This window comes from Lipophrys pholis, assembly GCF_963383615.2.
Source record: "Lipophrys pholis genome assembly, chromosome: 1".
Classification (NCBI taxonomy): domain Eukaryota; kingdom Metazoa; phylum Chordata; class Actinopteri; order Blenniiformes; family Blenniidae; genus Lipophrys; species Lipophrys pholis.
In genome coordinates this window covers 1,006,464-1,032,647 of record NC_137635.1, presented here as the reverse complement: position 1 = coordinate 1,032,647, position 26,184 = coordinate 1,006,464, and the positions used below count along the sequence as shown (strand labels likewise).

The 26,184-nt window shown below is 44.4% G+C and overlaps 2 protein-coding genes across 6 annotated transcripts; both read left to right on the top strand.

Annotated features, from left to right (window-relative positions):
- Window positions 1-1,406: 1,406 nt before the first annotated feature.
- Window positions 1,407-18,979, top strand: LOC308108646 (ATP-citrate synthase-like). 5 transcript variants are annotated; one of them, XM_080461777.1, is made up of 29 exons: window positions 1,407-1,530; window positions 4,043-4,220; window positions 4,480-4,602; window positions 5,477-5,539; window positions 6,124-6,314; window positions 6,963-7,042; window positions 7,250-7,380; window positions 7,676-7,794; window positions 7,921-8,057; window positions 8,381-8,442; window positions 9,471-9,588; window positions 9,708-9,862; window positions 10,798-10,894; window positions 11,971-12,000; window positions 13,125-13,266; window positions 13,361-13,529; window positions 13,614-13,718; window positions 13,885-14,081; window positions 14,283-14,364; window positions 14,451-14,561; window positions 14,637-14,764; window positions 14,854-14,947; window positions 15,215-15,369; window positions 15,445-15,595; window positions 15,793-15,936; window positions 16,079-16,192; window positions 16,870-16,952; window positions 17,525-17,601; window positions 17,677-18,979. In XM_080461777.1, exons 2-29 carry the CDS (start codon window positions 4,062-4,064, stop codon window positions 17,769-17,771), a joined length of 3,312 nt encoding a protein of 1,103 aa, XP_080317903.1. In that variant the 5' UTR covers window positions 1,407-1,530; window positions 4,043-4,061; the 3' UTR covers window positions 17,772-18,979. The 5 variants fall into 5 exon arrangements, with proteins under 5 accessions (XP_080317903.1, XP_080317906.1, XP_080317907.1 ...); XM_080461779.1 differs by having other exon boundaries at window positions 1,424-1,530; window positions 10,801-10,894; XM_080461778.1 differs by lacking the exon at window positions 1,407-1,530 and adding an exon at window positions 2,190-2,241.
- Window positions 18,948-24,354, top strand: LOC308108674 (kelch-like protein 11). The gene is made up of 2 exons (XM_080461819.1): window positions 18,948-20,513; window positions 21,494-24,354. The coding sequence occupies exons 1-2, from the start codon at window positions 19,939-19,941 to the stop codon at window positions 23,085-23,087; spliced, it is 2,169 nt and encodes a 722-aa protein (XP_080317945.1). The 5' UTR covers window positions 18,948-19,938; the 3' UTR covers window positions 23,088-24,354.
- Window positions 24,355-26,184: the final 1,830 nt, after the last annotated feature.

Below are 26,184 nucleotides of genomic sequence, written 5' to 3'. Positions count from 1 at the left end.
TTCTCCATCCGGTTTTTTGATCGTCGGCCAGAGGCCCAAAGAGTATCAGGTACACTTGTGAGCATCCTTTGGTTGGAACATGTTTATATACACTGGATACCCCAGACAGACATCTAGTACCAGTTCAGATTCCTGTCAAACTCTTTGCATCCCTTTGGTAAGAAAGACCATTCTATATCTTTATTGAGGAGTTGCTTTCTGTGGAGGTGAACCATATCTACTCAGTACCAACCTCTCACTACTGCCCAAGTGGCAGTTTCTGCTGCAGGGGCCCACAGAACCAGAATGACCAGTGTCCTGTTTCCTTGTGATGAACTTCACAGGTGGTGTCGCTTGTTTGAGCTGTGCTTGACCACGTGGGCCCCCTCACCAGCAGGCCTGGCTCCAACAGTCAGTCCTGTTCCATGGAGTACTTTTGAATGTGTTTGTCTGGGTCTTCAATACTTATTTAAAGTTAAATTGATAGAGGTTGATTGGTGGCTCTAGAATTGCTCGTGGATGTGTGTTTAATGATCTGTCCAGGCTGTGCCCTCAGTAAACCCGTAGTCAGCTGGGATCTGATCCAGACCCCCTGAATGCAACGAAGCAATCTACATGATGGATGTGTGGCCTGGATGTATGTCCTGTTCAACCTCCAGGCCATACATGATGGACGTATGGCCTGGAGGTTGAACAGGTGTCTAATGATGATTGATGGATTTCAGAAGGCATGAAGTTATTCAAGTGGAGTAGAAATACCTGAAAATGACTCCCCAGTTGTTTATCCTTTCAAAGGATCCCTTCTTAAATCGAATAGAAATACATATGATATATTCATACAATATATACAAGGCTAAGCAGTGACTGGTATTAGTATAACAGAATTAAAGTACCAAACACCATTTACAAAGAGGAGTGACAGTCTTATTGCCCCTGTGGTGCTCTCTACTGTATGTTTAGATTAAACATTTGACCCTAAAGTGTTGCTTGGAGATATTTCTTCACACAAATAATTTTAAAGTCAGAATACTGAGGTTAAGATGGATAATAAGGTTTAAGATGGGCAAATTCAATATTTAACTCAAAGTGTTGCTTTGAAATATTTCTTAACTGAAAAAATGTTGAAGTCAGAATATATATACTTCATTACAAGATGAATCTCAGAAATCATTTCACGTGAAGAAGCATAAAAGTTGTTTTTTTTGTCATAACGAGTCAACCAAGCGTTTTCTAGACTAGTGAACTTAGTATGCTATAGCGATATGCAGGCAGCAGGGGGCAGTATCAGGCACGGCTGCAGGGGTGGTTCGCATGCGCTGTTGGTCTCCCACAAGTTGTCTGAGGCTGTAACTGACGTCACCGCGTGTCCAGATTTGAGCCAATCAGACGCACGCAACAATGTGTAATCGGTCGCCAGATTATGGTGCGACAGGAGCGCAGGCGAGCCGCGGGCAGTGAGCTGGCAGCAGACAAGGCACTGCTTCGCTCTGTCATTTTCTGTCCGGGACTCGAATCTTTCTCTCCAAGAAGGTTCGACTCTGCTTGATAAAGGTAACCTCCTCCTCTTCTGTTCTTCCTGCTTTCTTTAGTTTTGCACTCCACCCGCGGGTTCGCCGTAGCGCGAGGCTTGAGCTTGAGTCCGGCGCGAGGCTACAGCAGTTACTAACTGAGTTAGCTCGTCGGCGCTGCAGGTTAGCGGCTGTGAGATGCTCCAGAAAGAAGCGACGCTCGCTGACATCAGAACCCAGTCGGGACTCTGCAGGATTTCTCAGGCTGATTCGACCCTCGATGTCTGGACTGACCCCCCGGTGGGAGGAAGTCCAGCTCATATTTAGGCTGATATGACGGGACCCCCCCCCCCCCTTCCTTCACCGCACACGCTCCATTAATGTTTTCTCTCTAGCTCCTGTCTCCTCCTCTCGCGGAAGCGGTTCCGTGTTTACCCAGACTCTAATAAAGTGGAGTTGTTGTTAAACTGGCCTGGCCGGGCGGCCGGGCTGCCGGCCGGGCTGCAGTGTGTGTGGGGTGGGTGTGGTGCTGGTACAGGAGCCCCATTCACCGCTGGTGCCTGGCGCACATGATGCTACCAGCGCCGAACAAGTGATGCTACCAATCCGCCCTGGCTCCATCAGACGGCGGCCAGAACTCTGTGGTCCTGCTCGAGTGGCTCGTTTTTCACGGTTTGTTTGCCGGAAACAATAGACTGATCCCGGGGATTATTCAGGCTAAAGGCAGAGACATCTGTTTCTGAGAGCATGACAGGTGAGCTGCTAGGCCAAGCTTCAGCCACACGGCTCCAATTAGTGTAAAGAAAAGGTGCAGACCTGCAGCCTCATAAAGTTTACACCTTGAGAGGCAATTTAACATCAGCTTATCTGTAACACAGAAGCAAAGGAGATAAGATCACTTACTGTTTATCACTATGTGTTTAGGTGAGATGGTAAAGATCACTATTAAACATTTATACATGCACATTGGCACACTCACTCATCTATTTAGTTTTATTTATTTATTATTTTTAAATCTGACCTTCGTTGCATGTTGATCCAAGTGAAAGATGATCCCAGTTGGCACCGGGCATGTTTGTTTATTAAAGTTAAGTTTGCAGAGCCGGTCGGGTCACATACTGTAATGTTTTAGTTGGATCGGCTTGACAAGCCTGTTTCAGTTGTTTGTGTTTGTTCATTTCATCCCCCACATCTTCAATACGAAATTGACAAATCCTCCATATCAGGCGAAACCAAACTGAAATGCTTTCGTCGATCAGATGGTCAAATTGTAATGGGTTAGTTAACCATCTATGAGAGTTAATGCAAACAGAACTGAATGGCTGCATCTTCATACTCAATTCACTAAAACGAATTATAAGAACACATGCATGCGTACAATTTAATGCAGTCAAGATGTGCATGACTATAAACTTGTAATCCAGTCCTCTGTATTTAGGCTACGGTGAAGAGGGCTGGAGAAAATGTCAAATAAAAAAAACGTCCTTGACACAGAGAGATGGAGAATCCCCCAAACATTATTGATCACCGTGCACAGATAAATCAAACAGCCCTCTCATCTCCAATCCCACATGTTTTGGGATTGTCAGTGGAAGTCCAGAGTACCCAGAGGAAACCTCTTCAGGCACATGGAGAACATGCAGACTCCACACAGGAACCTGAAACCTTCTCGCCTGATCAGATCCCAACTGCAAGTTTAGAAACTGTTAATTTTTGGTTTGAGGTGGAGATTGTTCGAGCTGTCATCCGTTGCATTGTGAAAACATTAAAACTAAGCATTAAATGAGCTTTATTTACAGTGGTAAGTTTTGTTAGACCTACACAGAGAAATGATTCTCTCTTATGAATGAAGACGTTCATGCTCACTTCTGTGAGAACCAGCAGGGATTTTCTTTACGCTGTTTTTGCAGAATAGTGCTGCAGGGGGTTTGGAGTGTGTCCCGGCTCACAGTGGGCGACAGGTTCTCACTGGAGGGGGGTTATTTGATATTTGTCTGCTGACATTGAAGGATTACACACACTGTGCCCCTTTGCAAGGAGCATAGTTTGGGACCTGCCTTGTTTTATTTCTCCTCTCCTTACCTACGGTTTTACCCTCTTTTTTTCATTGGAAGTTTCTCCATTTGCGAGATGAATAAGAATCAATCAATGACAAAAGGATGCTAGTTCACGTAGCTTTAAATATAATTTCACTGTGTTGGTTTTACATCAAACTCACAGGCTTTTTGTTTCATATTTTGTGATCACAATACAATACTATTTTTTAGTAGTATTCCTCAGTTGTACTCGAGTATACAGGATTATGATGAGAAATTGTTACTCTTTATTCCAGTTCGACCTCAGTTATGTTGAAAGCTTTGGGAATCTAAGTGTTTCTTTGATGTGCTGTTCTTGTACTCTTATGCGGTTCCATTGAAGTGACCTTGTTTCCAGAAGCTTAACGTTGAGTCCAAGTTGCACGTGTTCTTGATTTTGTCTTTGTCTTATCAAACAATTCCACTCGTGCGATCATGCGGCGGCACAATGAAAAAAGATAATTCCCGTCTTTCTTGAAGGATCGCGTCCAGCGCTGACATGTCTGCCAAAGCCATCTCGGAGCAGACGGGGAAGGAGTTCCTGTACAAGCACATCTGCACCTCGGCGGCGGTACAGAATCGCTTCCGCTACGCTAACGTGACGGCTGAGACCGACTGGGGCCGCCTCACGCAGGAGCATCCATGGCTGCTGACGGAGGTGAGGCCACTGTGACAGGCTTGCTTCATCCTCACTGCCTCCTGGTTTCTGTGTATCTCCAGCTGGCAGATGATGATTAAAGTCACAATGCTCTTCACGTATTGCTCATCATCAAATCTCTTTGTACATAACCTGCTGGGCGGTGTCTCATTACAATTCGACATGTGACTTGAGTGTTCAGACTAATTTGTTCATCAAGTATTCAACTAAATCTACAGCTTTCATTTGACATCTGTGATTTACTTCCCTCCCCGTGAAGTCTTTGGTGGTGAAGCCCGATCAGCTGATAAAGAGACGTGGGAAACTGGGCCTGGTGGGCATCAACCTGGACCTGCAGGGGGTCCAGGATTGGCTCAAAACACACCTCATGAGAGAGACCACAGTAAGTTGGCCACGCCGTCTCTCTGTCTCTGTTACTGCTTTGCTAAAAAACAATTAACCCAGTATTTTTTTGAGACCGTAAAATAAAGACAGGAAATCCCCAATCAGGACTAATAGACCCGAGAGACATAAACCCATCCTGGAGTATGAGAAAGGACTTTTTTTATTATTTACTAAGTTATTGTTTGTTTTGACGGTGGGAAGCAAGCAGAAGTCGTTTGTTCATGTTATTGACTTGTTCCACACAGGAAGCTTTAATTAGCCAACCGAACAGCTGGTTTCTTTTCTTTCTCTTTTTTTACAAGATGAATTTGCATTTTTTTCTCCTGCTGTCTCAGTTTGTTTTGTTTCATTGACTAGACTGATTTTATTTCAAGGTGACTTTTTGCGTTGCCTTGCTTTCTTGTCATGCGTTGTCTGTTTAGCTCCCATTTATGGGTGCAGAAGGTTTATTTAAAAAAAAATCTCAATTGATTTTGCCATGTATGAAGATTACAATGAAGAACTGACCCTCGTCAGTGAAGCACAAGTACCACATTGTGTTTTTCACAGCATTTATGTACTGCATGTGAGCGCCATTAGTCGTAGCTCATGGATCCACTGCATGTAGAAGCATGCTGTCCATTGCCTGAGGCCGAGGGCTTATGTTTAGATCTGCCCGGTCAGAGGTGGTCTATTCTGGTCCACCATACATACACCAATGCTTCACTACACTCCGAACCAGTAATGGCTGAACTTGGACTTAAACACATAAGATGTGTGCTGATTTAATTTCAACCAACGGTTTTACAATCCGAAGTAATAAATGAAGCCCACGGTGAAAAGTTTTCTGCTCTGAATAATTCCAGTCGACTAACAGTGTTTGTCCTGAATAGGTGGGAAAGGCAAAAGGCGTGTTGAAGAATTTCCTCATCGAGCCGTTTGTCCCTCATGCACAGGTATTGTGTGCCGCCATACTTCACCATCCATTTATTTGTGTGACCTTTAACCATTGATGTGATCTGAAAGAGCTTCAGAGGCCCTCATAACCAGGAAGAGAAGCACTCTGACCACTCGGCAGGACACGGAATCGTCCAGCTGGATTTGATCGCATGATGTTTTTCCACATTTTGATCAAAAGAATAAACCGAAGTTAAATGTTACACGATTTGTTTTGTCAGTGATTATATGACAATTTGTGCTTGTAATTCAGTTTAGACAGGACTTGTTCCCTCAAGCTCATTATTAACCCTTGACAGGGTGACTGATTGTAATTAGGGTGTAGCTGAAAAACCTTTTTGTTTTACTTCTGAGATGTTTTATATAAATATCAGAAAAAGAAAAAATATTTTTATATCTGATCAAATTTATTGACAACAGTTTATCTTAAAATTTCTCACTAGATTTGTACATCATCAGGACTGTTTTAACAAGAAATGTTGAAGTTATTGAACATGAACGACGGTTTAACTATCTTCTCACGCTGCTTTCAAACAAAGTGCCTGTGTATGTTGTTTTTGAGCCAACTCACTCTCACACACAGGAGGAAGAGTTTTATCTGTGTATCTACGCCACTCGTGAGGGCGACCATGTGCTCTTCCACCATGAGGGAGGGGTGGAGGTGGGCGACGTCGACACCAAGGCCAACAAGCTGATAGTCGCTGTGGATGACAAACTGAACGAGAGCCAAGTGTCAGAGCAGCTCCTCACACACGTTCCCCTCGACAAGAAAGAGTATGGCTGCAGTCTTCTTTTTTAACTTTTCTACAAACATGTTGTAAGACTGAACAGAGATTCTCAGGATGTGCTTGCACCTCTTCTTAGGTTTTCATACTGTTTTATTGGTCAAATGATTTGAGATCTAATGGAGTTAAATGTTTCCCCAGACCTGAAGCGTCTGACGCACTGCTCTGAGTACTTCAGTGTAGTGTAATCCAAATATGTAGGATGGCATATTCCACAGAATTCTGTTCTTCTCTAGGTTGTTATAGAGCCTCAATGATCATGTTTTATCTACTCTCCTCCCTTTAAAATAAAGAAATAGTTAGTTTTTTCACATTTCTGCCGACTAATCCTTGAGGCTTCCTGACATCAGTGCAGTTGTATCCTTGAGTTTGTATCCTTGAGTTTGTTTCCTTGAGTTTGTTTTTCCCCTCCCCTCTTCCAAACACCCCTCCCATGGTGCTCTCTCTCTTACACTAATAATAATAGAATAATTTAGATTTCCCTCTGTGAATTCAGACATTGTTGTGCGATCTGTGACATTATCAGCAGCGTGTTAATGCCATGGTGCTTTCCATGTGATGCAAACGGAAGGTTATGATGGAGTCTATAAATTGTTCTCCGTGCTTATCTTGATCTACATTTTTGTCCTTCTTGAAGAGTCCTGGCCAGTTTTATAGTGGGACTGTTCAACCTGTACGAAGACCTCTACTTCACCTACCTTGAGATCAACCCTCTTGGTAATGGCCTTTACTCTTCCATATTCTTCTCTACTCCCCCCTAAAGGTCAAGCTTTATGTATTTGTTGTTGTAAAATATCCAATTCTGCCTCAACGAAAAAGTTAATTTGAAAATCTGATTTTCTACAGACCGCAACCATCATGTGACATTTATTTTTTAGAGACACAAAGTAATGAGTAACTCGTACATTTTATTCTTTCAACCAGTTGTCAAAGAAGGTGGCGTCTACATCCTGGACATGGCAGCCAAGATCGACGCCACAGCGGATTACATCTGCAGGCCTAAGTGGGGTGACGTGGAGTTCCCTCCACCTTTTGGCAGAGAAGCATATCCAGAGGTAAACTGCAATGAAGGATTTTGTTTTTTTAATTACTATTTCTTCGTATTCAAATCTGTTGTAATATATAATGTGGAGTTCGTTGGGCACTTTGGTTTTCTCCCACAGTTCAAAAACACACACAAGGTTAATTGTTGACTAGAAACTGCCTGTCGTTGTATGAATGTGTGTTTTTACCTTCTGATGGACTGGGTGTACCGTTCCCTTCCCCACAGCCAGCTGGGATGGGCTCTTAATTGTTTGTTATTTTGTCTATTGTTGTTTGAGTTACCTCTGTGTGCTCCGTCACTCTCAGGAAGCCTACATCGCGGATTTGGATGCAAAGAGCGGTGCTAGTCTGAAGCTGACCCTGCTAAACCCCCGGGGCAGGATCTGGACCATGGTGGCTGGAGGAGGTGCTTCAGTAGTCTACAGGTACCGTGACAGAAACTTACCTGAAGCAGCTTTCACCTCATATTTACTTTTTAAAGCTTGCTTGGGATTGATGGGAATGAAAAGAAAAACTCGCCGTTTGACTTTTGCACCTTCGTTTCTCATCAGCGACACCATCTGTGACCTTGGCGGGGTGGACGAGCTGGCGAATTACGGCGAGTACTCCGGTGCGCCAAGTGAACAGCAGACCTACGACTATGCAAAAACCATCCTCTCTCTCATGACGCGTGAAAAACATCCTCTTGGTAGGTGCAGCGCTCACGTCACTGGAGTGTGTGTTCTTAAAAAGGGGATAATAGTGGGTCGGAGGTGAATGAGTTGAGTGGTGGACGGGAGTCAAGACACAAAAGAACAACCCAGTTGACTGAAAGTTTGCTTTAGGTTTGAAAACATAGCAGATTCTTTTCCTGCTGTATGACCTGCTTGGTCTCCTTTACTGTGTCACAAGGCCACTATTCAGTATGTGCACGTTGCCAGCAATAGACTTGGTGACTGTCACCTAATTATGCGAGGGCAGAGTCGGATTTCAGCCAAACACATTTTTCTGATGTCTTCCTTTGTTCCACAGGGAAAGTGCTGATCATTGGAGGAAGTATTGCCAACTTCACCAACGTAGCAGCCACATTCAAGGTACACACAGAATGATTGTATTTAACTGAGACGGTGTGCAAAGAAGCTTTTAATTCAATTTCACAAGAGGTTTCATGGTGTGACGAGATCACGTGTGTTTTTTATTTTGTGCTGGAAAGAACCGCTGACATATTTAATATCTAAAGCTATTGGAGGAAGAAGTAATAATGAGGAAGGTATATTAGAGTTATATTATAATTATTTATGACCTTTATGAAGCGGCAGGAACTCAAACCCTTGAAAAGGAGGTCAGCAGAGTCCGACTTACATCATACGTTATATTTTATGAGGAGTTGTAAACTAGGTACTGCATTGGTCTCAAAAGAACTTGACTTATAAGATGACCTTCCCTTTTACGATCATATATTCATACCAAATCCTACTTTATAGGAAGATATTAATTTTATTTTCTAAAATGGAGAAAATCTAAGCTGCTGTATACAAAGACACCACAGACATGCTCATCAATGCAACTTTGCTCAATTCCTTGTAAATCTGCTTTGTTAGTTTTTTTTATGCAGTAGTCAGCCTCCAGTGTCGATTTTCCTTTTCAAAGATCTCCTGCTCGCTGCTGTTGTTGCTCTGGTGATCCAGTTCAACCTGCTCCTTCCTCAGCTCGTCATCCTCACTGTCATCCGAAGCATTTGAGATGCAACGTTTCAACAGCTCGTGCACTGGCTCAGTCCGGTGTCTGCGGGCCACATAGAACTCTTCTGGTTTCTGTAGTAACGTACAAAAGGTGTCAGGGAGCTGAGTATGAGGATAAATAGGACCTTATCTTAACTTGATTTATCTTTTACCAACATGGTGCGTTTCTAGATGATGTGGCCTGTGTACTTGTTGATTTCTTGTGATTAATGATGATGTGGTGAGAGTGATGTTCTGGTGGGCTTCTAGAAAATGGAAGAATAAAATCTCTTTACCCGGTGTTTGAAGATGCGGTCTTAGTCCACTTGAACAAGCCAAAACGAGCTCGGCGGGGCTCGTGTCATGTGCATTGCATACCTGACCTGCCTGTCTCCCTCCAGGGCATCGTCAGGGCCATTAAGGATTACCAGAGTCCTCTGAAGGAGCACGAGGTCACCATCTTTGTTCGACGTGGCGGGCCTAATTACCAGGAGGGGCTGAGGGTGATGGGGGAAGTAGGTTAGTGAGATGTATTTAGTCTTTACAGATCATGTCCACTGATTACAGGTGAGATGGCTTCAAAAGTGTAAAAAGGTTTTTCAGATACTCTTGAACTAAACAGTTTCTCTTCTCTGCAGGGAAGACCACCGGTATTCCTATCCATGTGTTCGGTACAGAGACTCACATGACAGCCATCGTAGGAATGGCTCTCGGTCACCGCCCGATTCCCAACCAGCCCCCAATGGACGCGCATACCGCCAACTTCCTCCTCAATGCCAGCAACAGTGCAGTGGTATTTTCATGCAATAACTTCTTTAATAAACACGGGATGGACTGCTAGTCAGAAATACCCAGAACAGATTAGATTCTGTGTACTTGAGTCATGCACAGTTAATTATTAAGGACCTCACAATGACAAACATTCCTTGTTTAGACTAAAACACCAGGTTGAGTTGCTCTATTTTAAAGTCCTGAAGACGTCTATGAGTTATGTAGTTTGTTTGATACATAAACTTAAACTGATATTTCACGTTGATATTTTGGGTTTTTATGAACAGTTCTTTTTTTTCTTTAAATCGTTTAACTAAACTTTATGCTCAAACAAAATATTTTTAAATCATTTCTAATAATTTTGCCATTTAAGTTTCTCTACGGTCATGACTGATAATTACCTACATAACTTAACATGCATGTCATTGAAGATATTCCATTCTTCCCTCTTCCATAACGTTTTGTCCATTTTAGTGTTGGAGTGCTAAAGTCGATTCCAGCTCACAATATCCAAAGGCAGGGTACATCATGGATAGCTCACTAGTTTATCACAGGCACTCACATTCACCCAGACAGGCAGCTTAGTCATTTGGCCTTAAATTCATGTTTCTGGACGGTGATAAAAGTACCTGGAAAAACCCCACTCCACCCAGAAAGGCTTTACTGTGAGGTGAGAGTACTAACCGCTACTCCTGTGTACATTACCCAATTGGAAAATATAAACTAAAAGTGGGTTTTTCTAAATACTGCCACAGTCCAAAAACATGCATTTGGGGCTTTTTTATTTATTTTTTTTTTTTTTAACCAATCTATGGCCTATAGGTATAAATGTGAGTGTACGTGCCTGTCTCTGTGTTGGCCCTGTTTGCACTGGTGGCCTGTCCAGAGTGGACCCTGCCTTTTGCTCAGAGTTCACTGGTCTTTGATTGAAATAAAAGTTGATTCCCTTTTCATCAGCAGACCCCAGCTGCAACAAGGACCGCTTCATTCTCTGAACCCAGGACGTCCAATGATGCAACGCCGGCCAAAAAGTCTAAAGCCGGACTTCCAGCAGGTAACTAATAAAGAAACTATCACCTCCGAGCTGCTTCCTATCACCAACACTCCATATGTACTCATGCACAGCTGCTTTTCCATTTCTCTTATCGCCGCTTTCTGTGTTTCCTCCTCCCTCCCCCCTAAATATGGTCTCTCTCTCTGTTATTCTGCTTTTTAATTTTCTCCTTCCTCCTCCTCTTGATTCGCTGCACATACTGTCCACTCACCTTCGTCTCTTCCGTGCTTGTTTCTCTAAGACTCTCTTCATTCTATACTGTGGCCTCTGAAGAATATGGTCACATGTGATTGGAGAGGTAAGTAGGAGGTGTGCCATGCTCTCACTGCGCTCGGGCTGCCCACATACCTCACCCGGTTTGCCCTCGGCTCCTCTCTTTCTCTCACACTTTCAGATCTGCTCCAAGGAAGTGTGTGTGTGTGTGTGTGGGGGGGGGGGGGGGGGGGGGGTTCCTTTATAGTCCATGATATTGTGGGCCAATTTCCAAATTAAAAGATGGGTCATTTAGAGCAGATTTGAACCATGAACTAACCAAATTACTATTTTTATTTTTTTAAAGATGCAATTCAAAAGGTTTGAAGTTGGGGACATGCAATTCGGCCATTCGTCCTTTTGGTTAAATTATACTCCATAAATCCTTGTGTAGATTTGCTGGGTCACAATTGGCCTATTTGTCGCTTTCACAGTGTTCACAGTTGTCTTCCTCTGGTTTAGGGGGAAACGCTGTGGATAGGATCATGATCATGCTTGGTTTTCACAAGAATAATTCATAAGTATGTCGGGTAACAGAACATCCCTCTATAGTTGTAATACACTGACTTCTCCTGTCTTGCTGTGAAGGTGCAATGCTGAGCTTTAGTTATAATGAAGTGAGATTTGTTTTGCCTCAATTGCTTTGTAGCGCTGAGCTTTGCATGAACGTCTTCTGCGGTGCTTTTTTAATGGAGTGATGATACACAGTCCCCCTGATGTGTTGAAGTCTGCTCAGTGAATAAAATGCAGCAAAGCCAGACTCATTGTCTCTTTTTGTTTATTTATTTTTTGTACTTTGTGTTCCTGTCCTGTGGCGGTCACAGAAGCTCAGGCCTCTTCAGGCTGCAGCGGAGGTATGGAAGCAAAGTGAAAAACTGTCTTCCTGTCCTCTTCCCTCTGCCTTCCCATATTGTGTCTGCTCTGTGTTTTTCTTTTTTTCTTTTTCATTAACCTGCAGTCTGTCCTATTCGCTGGTGCCCTACTCACCTTTGGTGCTACTTTATCCCACTGAACTTGAATTAGCTGCACATTCCACTTTCACACTGACACGGCTGAATAATCTTGTCTTTTAACATTCAGTTTTATTTCTTGGTGTGAGATCTCATGATTAATTCAAACTTATTCGCTAAACCTTAATCCAAAAACAATAATCCAAAAACATGACTGCTTTAGTTAAAGCTTCACTTCGAGAGGCAGCGACCACGTAACGGGGCAGAGAGCAGGAGATACTAGGGTGGACTGGCACTAACTTGCTTTTAACAAACAAAGCTTCATATAACATTGTACAATAAGCCGACCTTATGCTTTCAAAACTTGACATTTCAGATCTGCTTTCTGCACATTTCTTTTTATTCAGATTCTTGTTTCTTTTTTTTAATGCACTCTTGCAGTGTTTCTTAAATAACTTTTGTTTGAACTCTACAAATTCAGTTGCATGTAGTGAGCTGTGGCATCGGCAGTATGTCTTGTCTCCAATAACTTCATGTTGTGAAGCTGGGAGAAGAAAACTATGTACAGGCTGTCTAACAGATCAATTTGGTGTCATCCCTCCAAATGACTGAAGGTAGTTGTCTGTTTGCAGAACAGCTTCCCAGGTTCTTGAAAGGATTTGCGAATGGTGGGGAGGTTTTACTCCAACTGCAAAGTGTGGGTCATCCTGTCTGCTGTAAATGAATCCTTTTAGCAGTGTGACATCCAGAGGGTGGACAAAATAAATGATGCCCTCAGTTAAAGTACTTTTAACAAACAATATCTTGTTAAACATCATGTGCAATGTAGTAATCGGCTTTGCACGTTGTTGCAGTGGTGCAGTGTTATTTTGTCTACCTCCTCCATCTGACTTCTTAACACCCCAAGTCCTGCAGCGATCCTCAGCCTGACCCCCCCCCCCCCCTTCTCATCCATCATTGGATTCATTTCATATTCCAGACCTTAACTCTGGTTTGTTCTCTGCCTTTTTATTTTTTTGCTTCCTAAGCCAAAGCAACCACACTCTTCAGAAAGCAAACCAAGACCATCGTCTGGGGCATGCAGACACGTGCAGTGCAAGGCATGATGGACTTTGACTACGTATGTTCCCGTGACGAACCTTCTGTCGCAGCTATGGTCTACCCCTTTACGTAGGTCGCCCACACGCTTCTGATTCTGAGCTCTATTAAAGCAGTTGGTGCTCCACAGGTTGACTCTGGTCTTTTTCCGTCACTGTTTTCTCAGTGGAGATCACAAGCAGAAGTTCTACTGGGGCCACAAAGAGATCCTGCTGCCGGTCTATAAGAACATGGCTGATGCCATGAAGAAGCACCCGGAGGTGGACGTCTTGATCAGCTTTGCCTCACTTCGCTCAGCGTTTGACAGCACGCTGGAGGTCATGCAGTACCCTCAGGTACTACGACGGCTCACATCTCAGATGTTAATCAATGCAAGCTTGTGAGCGAACCGATCTGAGTTGGTTAATGTGACTTTTCAGATTCACACCATTGCCATCATAGCTGAGGGAATCCCTGAAGCTCAGACGAGGAAGATGATCAAGATGGCTGACGAAAAAGGAGTCACAATTATCGGCCCTGCCACGGTATGGAGACTGATCATACCAAACATCCACTCATCTATTAAGTACTAATCTACATGATAGTCATTGTTCTTCGGTTTGGACATGATGTTTTAGTTCAGTTTTGAATGTAATTGAAAAAGGCAGCTTTCAGTCAAATGTAATGGCCATTTATCATCTCATTCCCCAGGTGGGCGGCATCAAGCCGGGCTGCTTTAAGATCGGTAACACAGGGGGCATGCTGGACAACATCCTGGCTTCTAAACTGTACCGCCCTGGCAGTGTGGCATATGTGTCACGCTCCGGCGGCATGTCCAACGAGCTGAACAACATCATCTCACGCACGACAGATGGCGTCTACGAAGGAGTGGCCATCGGAGGAGATAGGTACCATAATGTCTTCTATACCTGTTGTATGGAGAGTAGAGTCGTAAGGAGCTGTAGTTGGGTAACTACAGAGGAAGAGACGATCACTCCAACTTATTTTGTGAATATTTCATGTCGTTAGATTTATTTCTAGTTGTGAAACTTTTAAGTAGATGATTTCAGTTGAGTTTTAAGTCTCTGTTATTGATCCTTTCTCTCCAGATATCCAGGCTCCACTTTCATGGATCACGTCTTGCGTTACCAGGACACTCCAGGAGTTAAGATGATCGTCATGCTGGGAGAGGTGAGACTCGCATCAGGATCGCCTCCTGTTTTCAAATGTGAAACGGATATTTCTTTTTAAAGCACAAATTCCATATTGAAATGCAGATTGGAGGCACAGAAGAGTACAAGATCTGCCATGGAATTAGAGAGGGCAGGATAACCAAACCAGTGGTGTGCTGGTGTATTGGTACCTGTGCCACCATGTTTGCTTCAGAGGTAGGTTGAAAGGGTTTTAGATTCTCTGTTGCCTTGAGGATCTGTGAGGTTAACATGCCACACTGCCACCTTCAGGTTCAGTTTGGCCATGCAGGAGCGTGTGCGAACCAGGCTTCAGAGACGGCGGTGACCAAGAACCAGGCTCTGAGAGATGCTGGAGCATACGTACCCAAGAGCTTCGATGAGCTCGGGGACGTCATAAAGTGAGGCCTTCATCACATTGTTGGAGAATAGTGTGCATTATTTCAATGTTCCAATCGGTCACTGATGTTGGTGTGTTTTGATAAAACAGGAAAGTTTATGATGAGCTGGTGGCCGACGGTACCATTGTTCCTGCTCAGGAGGTGCCGCCCCCAACAGTACCTATGGATTACTCCTGGGCCAGGGTACGAAGACTCTCGCACTAGTTTTTAATTCATTTTTAATACAGAAATAAAATGACGCTTGCATAGTTATGGATTCACGTTGAATCCTAAAACTGAGAATTCAAAGTGTTTGTTTACATTTAAACACTTTAACATCTCTGTGATTCTTGTGTTGTTTACTCATCGGCTTCTATATCAACACTTATCCCTGCTAATAAAGTTATTTCCACTCTTTGCTACACACCTGTGTGCTGTATTCACTATTTCTTCGCCGCTCTCTCTCTCCAGGAGCTCGGTCTGATTCGTAAACCGGCGTCATTCATGACGAGCATCTGTGACGAGCGAGGTCAGGAGCTCATCTACGCCGGCATGCCCATCACTGAAGTCTTCAAAGAGGAGATGGGACTAGGAGGAGTGCTGGGCTTGCTGTGGTTTCAGCGCAGGTTGGTGTCTATACATATGTTTATTGCTGAGTGAGCTCCTCTCACTGTGCTCAGCATCGCTGTTCTTCTATCTAGGTTGCCACGTTACGCCTGCCAGTTTATTGAAATGTGCCTGATGGTGACGGCTGATCACGGCCCTGCCGTCTCTGGTGCTCACAACACAATCGTCTGTGCTCGGGCCGGGAAAGACCTCATCTCAAGTCTTACCTCCGGGCTGCTCACCATAGTGAGTACCGTTCATACACACAGTAATTCTCAGTTTACACGAGTGCTTGGAAAATGCTGCCAGGAAACCCTTGGCTTCTCTTACCATTCTTATATTAAGTTGGATTTTCACAAACCAACATCATGCAGGTTCTAAGAAAAATCTTGGAAGTAAAATGTGCTTGTGTACTGAAAGCCGATTCTGTTGATATAATCCAGGGGGATCGGTTTGGAGGCGCTCTGGATGCAGCAGCCAAACAGTTCAGCAAGGCGTTTGACAGCGGCATGCTACCTATGGAGTTTGTCAACAAGATGAAGAAGGATGGCAAACTGATCATGGGCATTGGCCACAGGGTCAAATCTGTAAGAGAAACTCAACTTTTACAACATCCAGAGTTTATTTCAATGATGATCCATGCATCTTTACATTATTGTCGACTTTCGATGAGCGTATAATTCAGACAGTGCTGCCACTAGATTCATAGAAGTTTGTTTTTCTGTCCAGATTAACAATCCAGACATGCGGGTGCAGATTCTGAAGGACTTTGTGAAGCAGCACTTTCCCTCCACCCACCTACTTGACTACGCTCTAGATGTGGAGAAGATCACCACCTCCAAGGTACAGGACACACGTGAAACTGCTCCCTACCCTGAAAATATTAAGCTGCAGCACACAGGCGGGCAAATGGGCTCGGCGGCTCACAAGAAGTATCTTAAAGCAACTAGTGTCCAATTAAATGAAGGTAAATGATGTTTAATAATTGCTGGAGGTCAAGTACAAATAGGTTTTTGGCTTTCGGTAGTTTTGACATCTCTGTGTTACTAACTAATAAATGGCAGGCAAAGGAAAATCAACTGTACATTGGAATTTCACTCTAAAGGACTCTGGTGGTACAAAAGGCCCCACAGAGACGAAGGTTTCGGAGTTGGCTCAATGAACTTGCCTCGATCTTCACATTATGAATTGAAAGCATTCTGACGAGGAGCACAGGAACTCAAACCCGTCAGACAGACGGTTCATTAAAAACTGCTTCAAGAATCATCAGATGGCCACTGCTTCCGTTATTGAATCTCCACACTTCTTCTTCCGGTTGTTCCAAGAAGTTTGTAGCTTCTGATGATTTATTCCCTTTGAATAATGTGACTGTCAGAATACACTTCATTGCATTGACTGTAGACGTGAGTGAGTGAATAGATCTGTAGCAGTGGATGAAAAGCTCAGCGATGTTAAAATAGGTTGGCTCAATTAATTACATTCTTTTGAAATTATAAGTTAAATTTGCTTTATTTTTATAGAAACCAAACCTGATTCTCAACGTAGACGGTTTCATCGGTGTCGCCTTTGTGGATCTGCTGAGGACATGTGGTGGCTTCACACGGTAAGACGAGGATTAAGAATTGCCCTCAGGGATTAATAAAGTTTTTTGTTATTATTCTAATCCCACATTATGAGACGCCAAAACTGAAATCAAACTGGAATTGAAACTCATGTCACAAAGTGTTTTTTGTTTCTTATCCACGACACCGGCTGTGGATGAGGAACAAACGCAATGATTCTCTATGAAGTACAGTTGTAAATACATGTCAAGGTATCTTTAAATGTTTATTATCATTTTTAATAAGTGGAACAACCTGTTAAGTTGTTTTTACTGCATTGTCATCGATCTGTTTCTGTACCAGCCTCGATACTTGAAGTTATTGCGGACAGATTTCTTTCTAAAGCAGTAATTAAACTACATGAAGTTGATTATTACACCTCAATGTGACATCAAAAATCCTGTCTTTTATTCAGACCAATGCGGTGATGATAAACTCTTACCCTAGAATATGTTTTACTAAGAAATGTAGAGAAAATCTCTTCTCCCGGAGGTACGTGGTGGAAAATTCCTTTGTTTGTGCTGCAGCACACTGAGCCGCTTTGTTTCTCACACGGATGTTGAAACGTTTCCAGAGACGAAGCCGACGAGTTTGTGGAGATCGGCGCGCTAAACGGGATCTTTGTCCTCGGCCGCAGTATGGGCTTTATTGGTGAGTCCAGCTCGGACAGAAACACGACGCAAACCGCCGTAAGAAGCCGTCTAACTCCTACACGTGTGTCTTTAGGTCACTACCTGGACCAGAAGAGACTGAAGCAGGGTTTGTATCGCCACCCCTGGGATGACATCTCCTATGTGCTTCCTGAACACATGTCCATGTAACTAACCTGCACGCAGTCTGCGTTCAAATGCCCGACTTAAACCTGTATTCTGAGTCTTTTTGAGAGTTCATCTCAAAGGTTTCGGTCTAGTTTTTATGGAGGAAAAAAGGGGAAGTATATTTTTAGATTTAGTTTAGAGGGGGGGAAAAAAGAAAAGATCTGAGGTGTAATTTATTCAGCTTGGAGCTAGAAGCCAAACCAATGCAAAAACACAGCAACTGCAGAAGCACAAAATCAATTGGTACTAAAAGTCACATGTAGAAATTAAAGAAAAGAATACAGAGAAGTCTGTATTTACACTGTAGGTACGGAGGTGAAATTCAAAGTGCATTTCACTGCTGACTCGCTAATCCCCATTAACTGCTGCTGCTGTGAAACGATCAGCAATAGAGCAACGTCTTTTTGTACTGAACAACCATTTATTTTAATGAGCATTCGCCTGTTGTAGGTCAAACTACAGTGTGCTTTTGTGGGTTTTTTTTTTTTTTGTTGTTGTTTTTTTGAGTGCAGTCTTGGTTGAAAGACTAGAAGTCGTCTCGACATTATATTTGTTATTTATTTCCCGCTCCATGTTTCTCTCCGCCTAATCAATCGTTCTGTCCTCGCAAGTTACACCAAAGTCCTTTTGGGGGGAATTGGTTGATTTCGGCGAGTTTAAAACAAAAATAAATTGGCTCCAGGGTTTGATGTTACGAAACGGAGGCATTGTAATGAGTTGAATATGAGAGGAGTTCACCGTCACTCCATCATTGCCTTTGCTTAGAGCCTCGGTTGAAGATGAGCGGTTCATCAGCTGCTGTAAATTGAATGCGGTTGCGGAGGTGTTCCTTTTCTCTACGACTTTAAACCATCATTTGTCAAATATGAATAATGGAAAATGTAGAAGGGACAAGTGGAGGTAAACAAAATGCTTCATGAATAAGCCCAGTGAGTCTTTAAAGCATCTTTTGTTGAGGGACCATGAGAGCAGTTTGTCCTGAGAGAAGTTTTCCTGGAGATACAGACGTCGGTTCTGTAATGAAATCGATTGGTTCTTACTCAGAACGCTTTGTTACAGTCCACTGCAATGCCTGCTGTGTTTGATCTCTGTTTTGCTGTTTTTATTTAACTGTGGGGGAAAAAAAAGAAGCTTTTTGTAAAATGCTAAAATATTGTAGTATATTAATAAAATTGTTTTTCTTTACAATAAAGCTGTTCTGTTTAATGTCCACATCAGTTTCATGTGTAAAATGAAGGTGAGGGTCAACGTTCATCTGTCAATTCATTTTTGGTCCACTTTCTTAGTCAATCAATACTTCATCTCTAAATGTTTAAGATTAAAGTAATGTTTTCTTCCTATTAAACCATTTTAATTCAGCTCTTTGAGCAGTAAAGGTTTGTACTTTTGAACATGGGTGTATATATTAGATGAGATGGTATTAAAGCATTTATTAGGAATTGTATTTATTAAACTGACTAGAATTGCACGGTGTGCTAAACCTATAGCATTAAATAGGTTTATCAATAGATCTCCATAAAGTATCGTTGACACATGATTCAATAGGATTTATCTAGAATAAAAGAGCTGCTATGGTTTAGATGTTTGAAAATTGATCCGTTTTTACAAATGCTGAAGATGACCATTCACTACTCACTCAACCACACACCAGAATGAAATGAATCCAGAAAGGCTTAAGATAATGAGCAAAGAATCTCTTTGTATTAGAAAAATATATGTTTTTATAAAGCATTTGACATCCAAGTTATTGTGTGAATGCTGAAAGGCACAGCTAAGTTTTATATTGCTCCATGAAAAGATGATGCGATGTGATGCCGGACTTGTCTTCCCTTTCTGGAATGACACTGAAGATCACTCAGCAGATGATGGTGAAGCTGCTCATCAACTCACAGGACGCGGTAATTGAAGCAGGTTCCACGCGCATGCGCACAAACGGCACGTCCCTTTAAAAAAAGGTAAAGTTCAGATTATTTAGGACGCTTTTGCGTCAAAAATAAATATAATAAACTCAACACCACAAGGTATTGTGTTGTGTGTCGCGGGTGTCCGGAGCCCTGAGCTTCAGTCTCCGAGTCTCTCTCGCTGACGCTCCGGTAAATTAAAGGGCTGAAGACGGAAGTGAGCCGCGCGCTCCCAATCTCCAATCCCGGCCGCTGGACGCTGCGCATGCATGTCAGTCTATGGATGCCTGCTCACGTGTGTGATCTACACCTATGATTGTTTCCCGAAGATAGTTGGGGGCTTTCGTTTGCCTGTGGGTCTGTCCCTCTGCGGCATGGCGGCGGCGGCGGCAGAAGAGCCGGAGGAGTGCGGCCAGAGCGGCGGCGGCGGCGGCGGCGGCGCGCAGGCGGCGTTAACAGGTGACGGAGAACCGGACGAGGCCGAGGAGTTCACCTGCTCGGCCTACTGCTCCGAGCTCTCCCGGCGGCAGAACGAGCAGCGGAAGGCGGGGCAGTTCTGCGACGTGACCCTGGTGTTCAGCTCCCGAGGGGCGGCGGCGGAGGAGGAGAGGGTCCAGACCTTGTCCGCCCACCGCTGCGTCCTGGCCGCCGCGTCGCAGTACTTCGCTCTGCTGCTGGGCGGACACTTCACCGAGTCCCGGTCCCGGACAGTGGAGCTGAAGGAGTGGAGCTCAGCCTCCGGACCCGAGCCGGACACCGTGGAGAGAGTCATCCAGTTCATGTACACCGGAGAGGTCCGAGTGAGCGCCGCCAACGTGCACGATGTTCTGGAGCTGGCTGACAGGTGGGACTGCACACACGGAAGAGTCTGCTTCATCTCACCAGAATGAAGAGTTCAAACTAACAGTGTGAGGCCCAGATTACTTTAGAACCCACTGGTTTGGAGGGAGTTCATATTAATTAATTGTAACTAATTTCACAATTGCAGGAATTCCCCCCAAAAGAGGTCAAACTAAACGGATACTGTTTTTTTTAAAGTATGATAGATAGATAGATAGATATTCTCCCACTTCACGTTTTGTCTCGTTATGATGTCAGAATGGATCAATATTTTCCGTTACAGGTTTACCTGGTTGTGATGTCATGTGATCATGAATCCACAGTTTGAGTATCAGAGTAGTTACGGGTTGCCCTAGGAATTGATATATCATAAATAAAGTGACTTTTACCCTAACCAGGACACACACCTTTACTTGAGTAGGTTTATGCGGTGATGAGCAGATTGTGTTCTATTGAGAACTGCTACGTCACTAACCGCCACTCACTCCCTCCCGGTGATTATGTTGTGAGGATAAAAGCCTCTTCGGAGTACGCTGTAAATAAATAATCAACTCTGTTTCTGGCAGTTCGTAAAAGGTTTCTGTGTGATTACTCGTGTTCTGGTGGATTTGACCTTTGTCCAGGCTGAATGTGGGCGGAGCTCTGATGTCAGGACATTTACAAAATAACGTCAGCTGAAGCCGTCACACCCTTACAGGTTTGACAAGATGGGAGATTACATTCTCACACAGTAGGCAACCCTCATGCAGCAGCTTTATTACAAAATGGGTCATCTCATTCACAACATTCGGTGCTGGTATCAATAAACACTTATTCTCATGAGGTTAGTTAGTTTACTGATCAACCACTGATGATCAGACAAACTGCAAGCATGAATACAAACTGTTGGGAGAGTTTGGCTATAATTTAAACCCAGATGGAGTCAGGGTGCTGGTGTCAGACGTAAGAGCTTGAACGAGTCTGATGAGCTCTTCTGCCCTGCAGGTTCTTGCTGGGGCAGCTGAAGAGCTTCTGCGGACACTTCCTGATGAAGAAGCTGAGCCTGTCAAACTGCGTGGCCGTGCACAGCCTCGCCCACATGTACACGCTGGACCAGCTGGCTCAGGGAGCCGCTCAGATGATCCGGAGAAACTTCCATAAAGTCGTCCACAACGAGGAGTTCTGCTCGCTGCCGTTCCACCTGGTGCGGGACTGGCTGCGTGACCCAGAAATCACGGTGAACTCCGAGCGGGAGCTGTTTGAGGCCGTCGTGAGGTGGGTTCGCCACAGTGCGGACGAACGGGAGGAGCATTTCGAGGAGCTGTTCGGGCTTCTGAGGCTGCTGCAGATTGCGCCTACGTACCTCACGCGAGTGGTGAGGAAGGAGCCGCTGGTTGCAAACAGCGCAACTTGTCAGCAGCTGGTGGCGGACACTGTGGAGTTTCACGCTGTTCGCCACGAGAGCCTCAAGTCGGCAGACCCGGAGCTCGGTGCCTCCCACGTGGCGGCGGTTCAGCCGCGGTTTGGCCAGAACATGGACGTCGTCCTGGTGGTGGGCGGTGTCTCAGAAGGGGGAGACTATTTAAGTGAGTGTCTGGGGTATTTTGTTGCCGAAGACCGCTGGGTCTACCTGCCACACATTCACAACCACCTCGACGGGCACGCCATCGCCGCCACCGAGGACCACGTTTACGTGGCGGGCTCCATGGAGCCCGGCTTCGCCAAGATGGTGGAGCGGTACAACCCCAGTCTGAACAGCTGGGAGCCGGTCAGCAACCTCGGCACCCGCAAGCACTCTTTCGGTCTCACAAGTGTCAAAACCGTCCTCTACGGGATTGGCGGCCATGGCAACTTCAGCCCAGGCTTCAAGGACGTGACCGTGTATGAACCGGAGCGGGACGAGTGGCTCAATCTCGAGCCAGCACCAAAAATCCTCCGGGACGTAAAGACGGTGAGCGTGGAGGATCGGTACGTTTATGTGACGGCCAGGACTCCTGTGGACGTTGACGACGACGACGAGGACGGACTGAGCACCGTGACCATGTGCTACGACACAGAGGGCCACAAGTGGCAGGACGTCGACTCCTTGCCGCTCCTCGATAACTACTGTCGTTTTCAAATGGCGGTTGCGTCCACCAACTTCTACCACACTGCGTCCTGCTGCCCCAAGAATTACAAGGTCGTCATCGAGGCGGCTCAAGAGAAACTAAGCGTAAACGTAACGGACGACATCCTGGACAGCCTCCCGCCGGAGGTCCTCAGCTTGGAAGGCGCGGCCGTCTGCCACCTGGGCGAGGACATCTACGTCATCGGCGGCTGGAGGAACAGCAACAACGTGGACAAGCAGTACCGCAGGGAGGCCTACTGCTACAGCGCGGAGAGGAAGCGCTGGACGCTGCTGCCCCCGCTACCGCAGCCGCGCTGCCGCGCCGCGGCCTGCCACGTCCGCATCCCCTACCAGTACCTGCACGGCTTCCAGCGCTACCCCATGCCGCAGAACCTGGCTCGCCAGAGGGACCGCGCCCAGCAGATGCAGCAGATGCACCGCCGCAACCGCGTCAGCCTGCGCAGGCAGCTGCAGTCTCAGATTGAATGCTGAGACGCCGTCGAATTTGCACAAGTCTCAAACTTCGTCCTGAATACTGAGCACTCCCTCCAGTGAATATAGGCCTTCTGGTTATCTTCTGGGTTTTTTCTTCTTCTTGTTTTTGGTCTTTATTCTATGTGAAACGTCTGCCTGGGATTTCCTGCAGCTGCTTTGTGGAGAAGGAACAATTAACTGCCGTTGTAAACAAAATAAAACAAAAAGCTTGTCAAGCCTTTAATTTCTTTAATCGGTCATCACTGTTTTGGCCTTACATTAACGTTTGCCTTACGTTCTGCTGCGAGTGAACGACACTGTGACTGCTGCCTCTTGGGAAAAAACAGTTAATTGATTTTACTAATTGAAAAAGAGCTTAGTTTTTCTTTTTAAACGTGGCCTTTGTTAATGCTCAAGAATAAAAGATGTCAAATGTTTTTTTGCTATGCAGCCTATAATATAATTATAACTGCCACAAGTGTTTTCTGTAATATTTGATTAGACTTAGCAACTTAAAACGATGTCTTAATCTATTGTGACGTACGTTAGAAGTTATAATAATCTGTGGAAATAATCACTGGGAACAGTTGTCAGCTTTTAATTCTTTTCTACCTCTAAATTTAACCATATTTTCTCCTGTAAGTATAAAAGTACTTCAACAGACAATCACGTCAGTTTTTTTTTTTTTTTTTTTTTTTGTAGCAACAATTAGTTTTCTGGGCTTGTACAGATTATAGAAATCTTTTAGCCTTTTCAATGAATGTACTGTTTATGTTTTGGTCAAAAAAATCACTCGACTTCACGGACGTGATGGTTGAATAGGTCAGAATATGAGCTACATGGGAAGCTGTTGTGAAAAAGTTTTATACTTAAATCTTGGAATCTTTTGGGATTTATTGGGCTCGTTGGTTTAACTCAGCTTGAGTTTTGAGCATTTGCACTTCTGGCAGGAGTTTTTTCTGCATTAATGTCTCAGTGATGGAGAGGACAAAGGGAGGACAAAGAAATGTATTAAATACACGTGTCCCTTCTAAACATACTAATTCATCAGATTTCCTGCAGTATCGTCGTTGGAAGATTAACTGTCATTTTGGTGCATTTCTATACCAGGATCTTTATTTTAGTGACAAAGAAAACTATTCACACATGTTCATTTGGATTTTAGCCATTTTATTTTTCCAATTAAGTATGATACACATTGACATTTATTTATTCATTTGGACCCTTAACAAATCTGATGAAAACAATGTCTTCAGTCTGAACTGAAATTAACTGTAAAACTAAATGTTTCTGTTTTACTGTCATTTAAATGTGGTCAAATCTGCAGTTTTGTTGTCTTTTTTGAAAATAAATGTTTTAGGTGTACACACTGCATGCTGGTTTGTTTGTATTTCTCAAATATCTTTTGGCCGCATTATTATTTTTCAATCAGAAGAAATGTATAATTCTCTGTGTAAAGTTACTCTCACATTTCACAAAAATCCAGTTTATCTGAGGCCGACATATTACATTTCCTAACTTTGTATAAGTTATTCTAATTGTTGTCCAAATTGCTAAATAATTCATAGTCTAACTATGTAAACCTGAATATCATATCTTCACTTCAGTTCATCAGATCAGGTATCAGAGAGCAAAAAGGTGCAGGACACCGGCCCTCGAGGCCCCGAACTGAGAACCCCTGGTTTAGATGCTCCAGTAATATTGAGAAATAAAACATTTCTAATAGAAAGTACAGCCACATACAAAGTGGCTGAGTCGATTCCATACATACCCCTAAAAACAGTACCAACTAATCATTTAGAAACAATTTGAGCGAACATCCATCCATCCCCCATCCTCGCCCCAGACACGTCCTCCAGCTCCTCCGGTGGGACCCCGAGGCGTTCCCAGGCCAGCCGAGAGACATAGTCCCTCCAGAGTGTCCTAGGTCTGTCCTGAGGCCTCCTACCAGAGGGACATGCCCAGAACACCTCCCTAGGGAGACGTCCGGGGGGCATCCCAAACAGATGCCCGAGCCTCAGCTGGCTCCTCTGGATGTGGAGGAGCAGCGGCTCTACTCCGAGCTCCTCCCTGGTGACTGAGCTCCTCACCCTATCTCTAAGGGGGCGCCCAGCCACCCTACGGAGGAAACTCATTTCAGCCGCTTGTATCCGGGATCTTCTTTCGGTCATGACCCAAAGCTCATGACCATAGGTGAGGGGAGGAAGGAAGATGGAGCGGTAAATCCAGAGCCTCGCCTTTTGGCTTCGCTCCTTCTTCACCACGACGGACCGATACAGCGACTGCATAACTGCAGACGCTGCACCGACCCGCCTGTCGATCTCACGCTCCATCTTCCCCCCACTCCTGAACAAGATCCCGAGATACTTGAACTCCTCCACTCGGGACAAGGCTTTGATTTGAGCGAACATTTACCTACAAAACGAATTGCAGTGGTAGGTTATGTCAGGACATTAGATATATACAATAGCCCAGAGTTAGTGGGATATGTATACCATGGAAATTCAAGAAAAATATCTGATAAAAGGAGCAGATCTTGGTACTAAATAACAGTAATGGTAATTGGGAGTTACTTTTAGTCACTACATTTAGCTATGCCTCTCTCGCCCCCCTTTGGTTTAACAAGAGATCTGCAGGAATTTAACCCTAACCCTCAGATAAACTGCATTTTTGGGAAATATGAGTGATACTTGGACACTGCATTGCATGCACATGCACGTTCCAGCTTCCTAATAAGTGTATCTGTCATATTCTAATCATGTTTAGCCTGTAACATCGCTACCGTATGAGCCCCGCAACTGGTTAACATGTCGGAGGGCGTCCGAATTGTCCCTCCTATCTCCTTATCTATCGACTTTTCCTTAACTCTGTGGATGATGTCACGGGGATAAGGAAAGGTGTTAGAAGGCTTCCTAAAGGAGTTAGGGTACGTCCGAAAAGTCCCTCCTATCTCCTTATCTGTCAACTTGTCCTTCACCCCGGAAGTGTTTTGTGTAGCTTCCAGGGTGAAGGACAAGTTGACATAAGGAGATAGGAGGGACTTTTCGGACGTACCCTAACTCCTTTAGGAAGCCTTCTAACACCTTTCCTTATCCCCGTGACGTCATCCACGGGG

Excerpts from the sequence above, each read along its gene's own strand:
- LOC308108646 (XM_080461777.1), top strand. The coding sequence starts at position 4,062 with ATGTCTGCCAAAGCCATCTCGGAGCAGACGGGGAAGGAGTTCCTGTAC. Across the intron at positions 7,795-7,920 it reads GGTGCTTCAGTAGTCTACAG|CGACACCATCTGTGACCTTG; the intron begins GTACCGTGACAG and ends GTTTCTCATCAG. Across the intron at positions 13,719-13,884 it reads CAATTATCGGCCCTGCCACG|GTGGGCGGCATCAAGCCGGG; the intron begins GTATGGAGACTG and ends CTCATTCCCCAG.
- LOC308108674 (XM_080461819.1), top strand. The coding sequence starts at position 19,939 with ATGTCAGTCTATGGATGCCTGCTCACGTGTGTGATCTACACCTATGAT. Across the intron at positions 20,514-21,493 it reads GTTCTGGAGCTGGCTGACAG|GTTCTTGCTGGGGCAGCTGA; the intron begins GTGGGACTGCAC and ends TCTGCCCTGCAG.